The sequence below is a fragment of the Lepidochelys kempii genome, chromosome 12 (genome assembly GCF_965140285.1).
Source record: "Lepidochelys kempii isolate rLepKem1 chromosome 12, rLepKem1.hap1, whole genome shotgun sequence".
NCBI classification, from domain to species: Eukaryota; Metazoa; Chordata; order Testudines; family Cheloniidae; genus Lepidochelys; species Lepidochelys kempii.
In genome coordinates this window covers 24,626,504-24,639,197 of record NC_136391.1, presented here as the reverse complement: position 1 = coordinate 24,639,197, position 12,694 = coordinate 24,626,504, and the positions used below count along the sequence as shown (strand labels likewise).

Genomic DNA, 12,694 nt, shown 5'->3' with positions numbered 1-12,694 from the left:
TGGTTTTCTGCATAAAAGCCAGGTTTGGCATTAGGGGGTAGCAAGCAGGGCAATTGCCTGGGGCCCCAGACCACAGGGGACCCCGCAAATCTAAGTTGCTCAGACTTCGGCTTCAATCCCAGGTGGCAGGGTTCAGGGCCCTGGGCTTCAGCCCTGCACAGCAGGGTTTCAGCTTTCTGCCCTGGGACCCAGTGAGTCTAACACTGTCCTTGCTTGGTGGACCCCCTGAAACCTGCTTGTGGCCCCCTAGGGGGCTGTGGACCCCTGGTTAAGAACCACTGCCCTAGACCACTAATATCCTGGCTGGCCACAGCAGAGCGTCCTTTCTCCTCACTCTAGGATCCCTCTTTGAGCTAAGAGCACTTATTTTTAATTCTCAGCAGGTGATCACTTGATTCAATCACCTGATTATCATCCTCCTTTTAACAATTCTGTCCTTTCTGAGATTTTTATCTCTAGCAGCTAGCTGCCTAAAACCTTCATAATAAAGGCAACGGTCAATGAAAGAAAACTGCTAAAATAAAATATCTCAATGAACATCTTCGTTTCAGATAACAAAATCCAGATATGGAATCTCTTGTGGGGAGAAAAACCACATGTCAACTTCAGTTACTTTTTTCAGTGATTATAGTATTGTAATTAAATTATTTTTAAAGCTGTTCCATATTTCACTTCCTTCTGTGTTTTACAAAAGTGAACCCAAATCCAACAGAGCTTTCAGAATTAAGTTTTGACTTGGTAGTATTTTGATTATCCATGTCACTTTATTCAGGTACACTTAAAACTACTGAGCTTATTTTATTGCATGAAATTGAAACTATTCATAACTATTAAAATAATAATAGAGTTTGATTTCTAACCTGATTTTTCATATATTTCTAATTATATTTTTAATATAGATGTATAGGTAAATGATGTATATAATATATTTTTAAAATATAGGTTCTCTGAAAATCAGTCATAAGTGATATTATCTTAATATACCTTCTTACTAAGAATGTCCCATGTTAATATGTATTCCATAGGTAATGAAGGCAGTAAAAGTGGGTATGAAAGAATATGAGATGGAGAGGTAAGAGCTCCTCTTTCTGCATTTTTGATAAAAATAGAAAAAAGTATTTATGTTAACAGGAAAAGCAATATTGTTGACTGAAGGGAGATTGAGAGCTCATTGCTGTTTCAAGATTGTGTCTGAAGCATTATTTTTATTATTTACCAGAAGCATTTGATCAGTTTCAGCCATGTCTTTGATGGTGGTTGATTATCTTTGGATATGATTTAGTGCAGAATAATTCTGTTCTTAGACTTTCTGTAATTTACAGAAACTTTACAAAATAGCCGTATTATTGCTTGAATGTATCCAATAAAAGTTTTAGGGGTAAACATTGCCATTATGCCTGTTATGCTTACAGGGCTACATATGAGTATTTGAGGCGCTCATAAAATGTTCCGAGGTGCTCAGTTACATTTCAGCTACAATTAGAGGCAGCCCTGCTTACCCTATGGTAAGCACAGGTATGCTTGACCTGTGATGGAAGGATGAGGGGCTCATCCTCTTACTCTCACATTAGCTAGTGGGTATTATCACATTTCTTGAGACAAATCATTTGGAGTATTGTGCATGTACCTATGTATTCACTAATAACATGCACTATGTGGTACATTATTTCTGTCTTTTGACCTTGCCTGAAACCATAATGAAGCTTGTCATACAGTATACTAGGAATAATGCAACAAATGAAATCTGAAGCTAGAAGGCAACAGTGTTTACCAAACCACCGAAAGAAAAGGTGAATTTGAAATGGGAGCATTTTAGGATGGTACCAGATTTAGAGTACTGGACAGCCATTTAAACAAGGGATTGACTTCTGTTAATTGAACAGACTAGTGGCATGTCTAGATATGAAGGTGATAAATTTTCAACTTCTTTATCACAAGTTTCATCCATTACTCATCAGCAATGTAACTGTCCTCAAAATTGCTTTATAAAAATGTCCATTGTAGCAATAATATTTACACAGTGCTTTCCATCTTCAAAGTGCTTACAAATTGTGAGATATTTTTCAGACATCTGTCTTTCTTGACAGTTGTCTGCAGATTCCAGAATGACTTGTATTTTTCTATACTACAGAAGTCAACTGCAGGTCAAAATAAGGATTTTCTGTTATTCAGCAACAAGCAGCTTGCACCCTGCAACTTAATCTATCAGAAATATATACCTTAGATAGTAGCACAGATTCATTGCTATGTAAGGTTTCAGAGTAGCAGCCGTGTTAGTCTGTATTCGCAAAAAGAAAAGGAGGACTTGTGGCACCTTAGAGACTAACCAATTTATTAGAGCATAAGCTTTCGTGAGCTACAGCTCACTTCCTCAGATGCATATCATGGAAACATATCCACGATATGCATCTGAGGAAGTGAGCTGTAGCTCACGAAAGCTTATGCTCTAATAAATTGGTTAGTCTCTAAGGTGCCACAAGTCCTCCTTTTCTTATTGCTGTGTAAGTTATCAGAATTATCATCAAAGCAGATCAAACTTTCTTTAAGAGAATAAAGAAGTTTGTCTGCTTGAAGAAGTTATTTTTCACTCTCCCACACCCGCATCCAAGGAATTTAGTTATCACTCTGATGGCTTTCTGAACTATTTTTGCCAAATTCCACCTTTGTGTACATGTGCACAAATCCGATCAATGGCTGTAGGTTTTGTGTGAAGATGTTTGAAAACAGACTCTGACCCTTACATATATATGTCTTGGCAAACTGCTTTATAAAACACTTTTTTCATATTGCTTTACTGTGTGTGTATCTGTGTGAACACATATGATCTACACCTGCCTTCTGGCAGGAGGAATGGGGTAGCCATGCTAGCTCTTTTCCCCTCCTTTCAGGTCCTGAGGGGTTGTCTTTCCCTTGGTATTTTGATCAAATATCCCTCCCTCTGAGATGTAGGGGATAGCAGAAAGTTTTATAATACTCTAGAAAACTTCTTATATAATAAGCAATATAAAGAGAGTATATTTCCATTTCTGTGATTTTTGGATCATTCTCTGAGAATTAATTGGAAGGAAGTATAGTAAATCATGGTAAACTCTCTAGATAATCATCCTTTTTTATTACAAGGGTGGAAAGCTAACTTCATAAATATGCTGAAAATATTCTGTATGATTAAGGCTTAGTGAATGATGTTAAACCAGTAACACATTAGTACAGAGGTATATCAAAATATCAGCATATTTAACTTCAGGCACAGTCAACCCCCCTTTTTTTAACTTGTTGTTCTTTAAGTTTAATAACTGATCAGTTAACTTTAGAGAGACAGTCATGCCACTTATCTACAAATAGTGATTCAAAGCATGCTCAGTTGAACATAAAACTGTTTCTGTAGATCATGCTTTGGATTTGCTCTGACATTGTTAATTAATAATTGTGATTATCTGGTATTTTAATTGAAAAAGCTCTTTACGATCAAGTTGTAGTACAGCTAATACATTATGTTGAACTAAAACAAAAGGTTACCAGAGATCTGTTTAGCATGGGAGGAGACGTGAGGAAGTAATAAAAGCCCAGCAGTTCAGTCAAGCTGTCCTACATTAATGTACTGTATCTATAAAACTATTTCAGCTGAAAGTGCTAATTAGGAAGCTACGATTATCTATTTTATCACCCTTTGAAATTATGCCAGTATCTGACCTTTCCTATGCACCCATCCATGTTCACTAGCCTCCAGGTTACTGCTTTTCATCTGTTGTTTTTGTTTGGTTCATAATTTGACTTTGTAAATATTAAACTTTGTCCCTCTTATAGTTTCTATTTCTTATGGGAACAGAAGGACAATTTGATAACTTTCTTTTTACTTTATATTCTGTCAGTTTGATTTGATCATAAAACAAAAACAAAACAAAAACAAAAATGCATTGCTGTAATAGAGGAAGCATGTAGAGAAGAACCAGTCTACTTTATCATAAGCGCAATCCTATTAGCTGTTTTGTGTATTGATTTTTTCCCCCTTTTCCTTTCTGCATATTGTCCATTTTGCTTGTAAGCTCCTCAGACCAAGGACCTATCCGGGTCTATATCTGTAAAGTCCCTAGCAAATACCCTTCTGTGCACATTAAATTATAGTGTACTCAACGTTGCTCCTGATAACAGGACAGATTATGTCCAGGACAGATTAATTATGTCTAATTAATTAAAGACATAAACTGAAGGTAGGACTTGGATAGTTGGATACCAGTTTATGTAGCCACCTCTGAATCCTTTGTAGCTGTGGAGACCAGGAAGATTGCAAAGCTCTTGTGCAGACAGCTTTGGGCTAGATTGTACTCTAGGGTCCTAATCCTGTCCTGAAATGTGTGTGGGCACAGTTCCCAATGAAATACAGGGAGGCGAATTGTGAGGAATGAAAGAAATTTGATTGATCCTACCATTTTGATCTACCACTGTTAATTCAAATTATACCCTTAGTGGCACAAGAGCTGAGTACTGTCATATGCTTTATATGAGGGTCATTCACCTTTTAGCAGGGAGCTGCCATCACCATGAGTCTTCCGTGGAAGTTATTGGATGTGGATATATTCAAGGATGAGTAGACCCTGAATTGTATTGCACATTCCCTTCCAGAATCAGCATAATAAGAAAAGGCTGCCAAACCTTTCAAGAGACAGCTTTGTCCAATGGATAAAGCACTGGACTCGCACTCTGGAAGCTTCAGTTTTATCAGGCCCCCCACTCCTCCCTTAGAAATTTTTCCCATGGTACACACCACCAGTCACTGTGCAGCCATACCTGTTGTGGTCGCTGATCCTGGTGTTGTGCCTGCGGATTCTCCACCACACTTAGCATCTGCCTGCTCAGGTGCAGTCTCACTCCCAATCCCTGAGAGAGGACACAGGCTGGAAGTGGGGCAAGGCTGGGCAGAGCCCTGGTGTAGGAGCTGGCCGCAAGACAGCTGATAGGAGGAGCAGCGCTGGCCACCCCACTGCCTGGTGCTTTGGCTTTGTGGCCCCTCTGTCATGACAGAGGGTCGGCAGAGCCAAACCTGATGGGGGGGCCAGAGCTGCTCCTCATCACCTCTATGAATGATGTGTACCTCGCATAACGTGTGATGTGGCTGCTGGTGCCAGTGGATTCTAGTACCAGTTCTGCTACTGTTCTGGTGTGTAAACTTGGATGAGTCATTTCATCCATCTGTCTCTCTCTCTTCCTCTATTTTCCCTCCTGCATATTTTGTCTGCCTTGTCTACTTAGACTTTGAACTCTTTTGGGGTCAGGGCCTGTCTCTAAATCAGTGGTTCTCAAACTTTTTTTTCCGCAGATCATTTGAAAATTGCTTAGGGTCTTGGTGGACGACTTAATAATCTTTCCAAACGTTGTTTGTACCCTTAGCTAACCATTGTAAAGCACTTTGGATAAAAGCGCTATATAAAAAAACCTTAATAATAATAAACATTTTTTGGTTCTACAAATAAAAGCACACAACTCATATTTTAATATTAGTAGTCTTAGCTTTCTAATGCGATGGACGTGCCCTCTCTCCCCCACCACGGCAGCCCCCTAGCTGGGGCTGGGAAGCAGGGGGGTCTCCTCCACTGCGGCAGCCGCCAATCTGGGCTGGGAATGTGTGGGGTTTCTCCCTCTCTCCCCCACTACAGCAGCCACAGAGCTGAGGCTGGGAAGGAGGGCCGTCTCTCCCAGGCAGCTGCAGCCCTGGAGCTGGGGAAAGTCACCTCTTTCTCTGGCCCCTGTAGCCCTGCAAGTTCCAAATTCCCCCCACCCCCTCTTCTCACCCCACTGTCCCCTCCCACTTACCCCCTATTCCCCCCAAGGCCACCACCTCACCGTACATGTGCGTCTTCTCCAGGGTCCAGGCACCTAATTAGTGGAGCCAGGCCTGTGCAGCTCCACTAATTAGGTGGGTGGTCCTTCATTCTCTCATATCCGAACTATCCGCGGACCACCTGAATGGAGCTCACGGACCACTGGTGGTCCACAGACCACAGTTTGAGAACCTCTGCTCTAAATGCTTGTACAGTGCCTAGCACAATGGGGCTCCGGTCTCATTTGGGGCCTCTAAGTGCTACTATAATAAAAAATAATAAGAAATAAGCTTAAAAGTAAAGATAATTAAAACCCACTGTCTCATGGCAGTGACATTAAGAATAAAATACTGAGAAGATTACTAGAGAGATTTTTCTTTCCTGGCTTGCAGTATTTACAGTATATTTCTGCTCCCTACTCCACTTCACAGCTTGACAAACGGATTTGAGTTCTTTATCCTATATTCTTTTCAGTGTTGTCCCTGATTTCCAAGTCAGAGTTTAAACTATGAGATGAGTTGCTGTCATATCTGTCAATGTTAAATTTCCCCTATCTGTGAAGAACTGCAAGCACTTTCACGGATTACAGCTCTCATCTTTTATTTATCTCTCTCTTCTGCTTCACTGGAACAAATTGAAATGCTATTTCTCTAGAAAAGGGAAAATAGCAAGACCCATTTTAGTTTCCTTTGGGTATTTCCATTTTGCCAAACAGGGATTCTGGATTTTCTACTTTCCATCTTTTATTTGCTTTTGTTCTTTAAATGTTCCGGGGAAATCGTATTGCTCACTACAGCAATTGATCGCTAAACTTTTTGTATTTAATTTTTCATGCTAAGCTCAATTTACAAACTTTGAATTTCATTTTGGGTAGTCTAGTAATTCCTCAACGTGTTTTATATACATGCTTAGTAAATAAAAATGACTTCATTCCATTTACTTACAACAGAAGTAGCACAAAAAACCCCAAAATTTCTAGAAGATGGAGGAACAGGTAAATTCAGCTGATAATAGCTTCTGATACAGGAACAGATGTTACATTGTTCCATGACTGTCAGTGGTACTATGTATCTTACAGTTAGGAGTTGTTAGTACTGTGGAAGTGGCATGGAGGCATTTTGGTCCCTAAAACTGTTGAAAACTGTAGGTGTCCTGTTGTATAATTTTTAAAGATTGTGCATGTACCCTCCCACCCCCTGTTTTTTCTCTTGTGGGATGTATAAAGATAGCCTGAAATATGTGTATGGAGGGGAGTAAATGTTGTTCTTTAAATTTTTTCTTGTTTTATCTTGTGTCCATAATGCTACAGAATTCTGTCATATACTATGTGGGATGGTTTAGTACATATCTGCATGCATCTGGGCCAATCTGCAAACTCCATTTTGTTTTGTGAATGCCATTTTAATTATAAGACTATACTGTCCATACGTTTATGCCTTTTACCCTTCAACTTGTGCTGAAACCTCAAGTGAGGTATCAGGAAAAATTCTTGCACCTTACAAATCAACCCAGAGTTGTTAACCTGAAGGATTCACTATTCAAATGTCAGTACCAGATGACACCCAGAAGATTCAGCTCTGCAAAGCAGGCCCAGAAGCAGACAAGGCTGTGTAGTAATAAAAGGAGAGGAGGAATCCTGGACCTTCCAAAAAAGACACTAACCAAATCCCAAAGGGCTCTTTGATTGATGAGGAAACTGAGGCTGGGATTTGTGTGAAGGACTTGTTTTTCATAGGTGTATATGTTGTGCTGTCTAAGAGTAAAGTGTGTGTGTGTGTGTGTGTGTTTACAAATTACTTTGTAGAATCTCTGTGGTGCTTGCTTTCACTGCCTTAGTCCCAAAGAGACAAACAGTAAAGCAGAGGATACACAGCTTCAGTGGAACTCTGGGAGCATGTATTAACTATTGGAGAGGTTTATAAGAACAAGCACTAGTTTCAGGACCTAGGCAATTGGACTTCAGGTTCTTCACAGCTGAGAGGTGTCAGATACAGGATCTGCATCCAGAGTGTGTCTAGAGGCCTAGAGCCAGAGAGAGACAGACAGCTTGTGGGATCCTGCAGTAACTGTCCACCATGGGGAGCTCTTCTAGAGTTTTAACACCATGGATTTAACTTTTCACTATGTTAGATTAGATTATAAACTCTTTGGGGCAGGGACCATCTTTTGTTTGTACAGCACCTAGCGCAATGGAGTCTTTGTTCATGACTGCGTTGCTATGTATAACTGTAATAGAAAGATTTACTACAAATTGAACTTAATACTGAGTACTGTGCAACTTTTTTTGTAGAAGGTTGTGATATAGACATTCTTGGTTTGGTGCTGGGAACCGCAGCCAATGAGAGCGTGGAGGCACCACTCCGGGCAGGGCGAAGGCAGTGCTCAGAGCCGCCTGCCACACCTCTGCCTAGGAGCAGAAGGGACAGGTCGTCCTCTGGATCCGGCATCCTGAAACCGCTCCCATGCCTCAACCCTCCATCAGCCCCACACTAACCAGACTATAAACTGGAATTTAATGAAGATCAGAAATGCCGGTTTATAGAGCTTTTTGGTTGGTGAAGTGCCGGATAAAACAGCTTTTACTGTAATTAAAAAGGTTTTCCTAATATCTAATGTGTTAGATCCAAGTTTAAAGTTATGTCATTGTACTGTCTGACACTCTTCTATTATAACTTTTTGGCACTTACAGTATTTCATTATTATTTTTCTGTTGCTTACCTTTCTAGAGGCCAAAAGGTACAGAGCCTTGATTTTTATCTAGGTTTTCAGTCTGATTGAAAATGACCAGCGATATAAACCTGTAGCTCTTTCTTTGAATACATGTAGACTCAAACATGTCTACAGTAGTAGAAGAAGCAGCAGTTTTCTTTTCACATTAGTGATGTCCTCAATTTTTATTGAATCTAGCATCAGGATGACATATTGAGCTAATTAGCATTACTAATGACAAGCTAAGATTGCAGATATATGAAATGGAACTCATTGTAAAAGACAGCAGGCTCAGCTAATTATTCATTTGCTGTGGGTTTTCTTCATGCCTGCTCAGACAAGTCAAAAATAAAGATGCTACCATATGTGAGGCTTTATTGGCATTATGAACTAAGTTTTAAAATGTACTTTAATTGCTGTGTAACTGGAGAGATCAATGTTTTGTATTTGTTCCTCTTCTTTCTGTGACCAGAGCTGGTACATAATTGTGCTCTGTCAATGGAAGTCCTGACAACTTCAGAGTGGAATGTGTAGAATATTAAGATTGTCATTAATAACAGCTTGTCACACACTGACCTTCGTAATATCAAAAACATTCTAGAAAAGTGCAAAGAAAATGAGGTTCTGCTCCCCACTTGCCACCATGCCCCCATGCACACAATAAATTTTGTTACTCTGACATGGAAAAAAAAACACGTGAAATGTGATGGTCTATGGAATCAAAGCCATTATGCCACAATAGTATTTCTCAATTAATCACAGCGCTGATGATGTCTGTAAAACATGTACAGGAAATCTTATTTCTTCAGGCCCTCTCCCCAGAATAATTTTGATTATTTTTACTACAGTGAGAGTTAAATTGTTTGTTCACATATTGTGAGCACCTACTCAGTGTAATGGTCTTTATTACCCACAGGGGAATAGTTTCACATCTCCAATATGAAAGAACACTAAGCTCTTTCTTAAGAATAATTAAAGTATTCAAAAAGAGCATCAAGGGGTAAATTAAACTCTCATTTGGAAGTCTAAACTACTAGTACTAACTCAGAAGTACAGTAAGGGCTTTCTTATAGTGTATTGTGTACAACACTCAGAACCTCAAATATTCAACTTGAAACTGAAATAAAGATTCTGAACCATAGCTATTTCTCTGTACAGCCAGTGGTGATTATGTTGGCATTTTGGGTCACTGAATAGCACTCGTTTGTACTATGTGTTGTGGGGGTGGCTGTGTATTTGCTAGGAAGCATAACTAAAGATGAAAGTTTAAGTAATTTAATTATTTCTTAGAGGCAAATCCGCCCTCCCATGGTTTGAAACTTGCATAGAAAAAATGAAAATACATCTGGAATATCAAAATTGGCTAAATTAAAAACCATTTGTTTTTACCCTATTTATTCTTCTGAATAATGAAATTTCCCTATGGTTCTTTGGAACATCTGTTAGATAATTACGCTGCAGAAGTGGTACTTTAGCTCAGCTTCTGGAGCTAGGGCAAACGTGATTCTGCTGCAAGCTTAAGTCCCTGTGTTATAGAAAATCTCATTCGAGGCTCTGTTGCAGTCAAGTGCATAAAACTATGACCCATGGATTGGTCCCTGTGGGAGCAATTATTCTTTACAGTGAGTTTTTTTCAGCACTGAATATTATAAATGTCAGGAAAAAGTTTAACCCCAGTAATTCTAAAAGAATGTTTCCATATCTGCTGGTAAGAAGATCAGTGTTTAGTCTTTGCATCTATAAGATATTTCTGATTTAAGCTTGTTTTTTAAATCTGTCTTTTATCAACAACTCAAAAGTAAAATTTTTAATCTATATTTTATATCTTGTTTTGAAAACAAAATAGAAGGCTGGATCTGGCAGCGAATACATCATACACATCTGGGAAACCCAAGTTGGAAGCACTCACTCATTTGGTGCATTGTGCATTGAGAAATAAATTTCCTTGTCTTCCAGTGACAGATGGGGAGAAAGTGGAGTGAGCACAGTGTTGCCTAGGAACACACGCTAGCATTTGATACCCAGTAGGAATGAGTGAACTGTTTTGGATTTAAAAAAAAAAAAGGGGGGGGGGGAATCTACATCTACAACTATCAGTCTAGAAGGGAGGAAGAGGGTGGAGTGGGGATTCCATTGGCCTGATACCCGCCTCTAACAAGCCTACATCCTTTTTAGGAAGAGATTGAGGGGGAACTACTTCATTTATCTAGATTTTTAGGATGAATCTATCGTAAGAATGCTCATACTGGGTCAGACCAATCTAGCCAAGTATCCTGTCTTCCAACAGTGACTGGTGCCAGATGCTTCAGAGGTAACGAAGAGAACAGTGATCCATCTCCTATCATTCAGTATCAGCTTATGGCAGCCAAAGATTTAGGGACACTCCAAGCATGGGGTTGCATCCCTGACTATGTTGGTTAATAACCATTGTTGGACCTATCCTCCATCAACTTATTGGATTCTTTTTTAAACCCCATTATGCTTCTGGATTTCACAACGTGCCCTTGCAATGAGTTCCACAGGTTGACTGTGTGTTGTGCGAAGTATTTCCTTATGTTTGTTTTAAACCTTCTGCTCATTAATTTCATTGGGAGACCCCTGCTTCTTGTATTATGTGAAAGGATAAATAACACTTACTTACTCCGCACCATTCATGGATTTTGTAGACCTCTGTCATATTTCCCCCACCCTTAGTTGTCTCCTTTCTAAGGTGAACAGTCCCAATCTTTTTAATCTGTCCTCATATGGAAGCTGTTCAGTACCCCTAATCAGTTTTGTTGCCCTTCTCTGAGCTTTTTCCAATTCTAATATCTTTTTTGAGATGGGCTGACCAGAACTGCACAGAGTATTGAAGGTGTGGGTGCACCATGGATTTATATAGCGGCTGTCACACTGTCGAGTGGCTCTTGACTGTGAGTGCCTACCTCAGGGCAGATTGTCAGAAAACAGGGCAGACACCCCAAACTGATGGTGTGTTCTATAATTAATTAGATTTCACTAAGCCATTGACAAATGTGAACTCCTGGATTGCTATACCAGTCTTACCACAGACAGTCCCTTTAGACTCTCCAGACTATCTTGCCACCCAGACAAACTGGACTTCGTGATAAAACATCACTAAAAGCAAAAATCACATCACAGCAGGTTGCTCCCAGTTCTAAGGGACCAGTCATTTATCCCAGATCAACTGGTACTCTAGTTCTCAAACTTTTTGTGCTGGCTATCCCATTTGGACTTTAAAAAAAAATTGTGACCCCCTACCTGCCGTCCCACTCAGGGCAGGAGGCTTCAACCCCCTGCTGGTCGCAGAGCTCCCAGCTGGGGCTTTCTGCTCTGGCGACCCCATCAAAGAATTGTGTCCCACTTTGGGGGTCACGACCCACAGTTTGAGAACTGCTGTTCTTGATCTTCACCTAAGACAACTCTGGTAGCTAATAAGCCTGTAGTTAGTTTACTGTAGAATTGGCTAAGAAAAGGAAATGAGTTATTGAGAAGTTAAAGCAGGTAAAATATATGAACTGGTGAGTCACAGTTTGTAATTTCAAATGGTGGCAGTGATGTAATAAACTGCCAGTTTCCCAAAAGTATTTTCAGGGTACCCAGATTGTCTCTGGAAATATTCTCTTTGCATCTGGTACACTTCACTGTAAGTGTCCAAACAGTTCAGAGATCCAGAATCTTTCCTTGAATCCATACTTATAGCTTCTTCTCACAGTAAACAAGCTGACAGTGTCACTACCCCGGTGGGCTTTTCCTTTGGCAGAGAGTGAGGAATGCATTTTTAGTCTTTTTACCTCCGATCATCACACAAAATGACCATTTGCTTTGAAATTGCACTTTTCTGTTAAAGTTCTTCATTTGCATTCTTTCAAATTTTATGGGTTATTTAATTACAGGGGTATACACAGTGTAAATTTTTGCTGCTACTCCATTATAACGGTATATAGATAAGTGAAAACAATGCAAGTAACAGCCCATTAGCTTTCATGAAGTTTAAACACCAAATACATCCTTATACGTTATCAATTTGATCTGTACTAATACACCAGTGAATTGGTCTGAGGTCTCTGACACCTGGTCTGCCAGCGTCACAGTGGCATGATGATATTTTCTGTTGTATTTTCTATCCCTTTCCTAATAGTTCCCAACATTCCTTTTTCTTTTTTGAC

At 39.7% G+C, this 12,694-nt stretch overlaps 1 protein-coding gene across 4 annotated transcripts in view; it reads left to right on the top strand.

Moving 5' to 3' along the window:
• The window catches only part of PEPD (peptidase D), a 220,505-nt gene that overhangs the window by 68,527 nt on the left and 139,284 nt on the right, over positions 1-12,694 (top strand). For all 4 annotated transcript variants that reach the window (XM_073307882.1, XM_073307881.1, XM_073307880.1 and 1 more), the window contains one exon: positions 1,026-1,072. In XM_073307882.1, the coding sequence (XP_073163983.1) occupies positions 1,026-1,072 (47 nt within the window). The remainder of the gene's footprint in view (positions 1-1,025; positions 1,073-12,694) is intronic.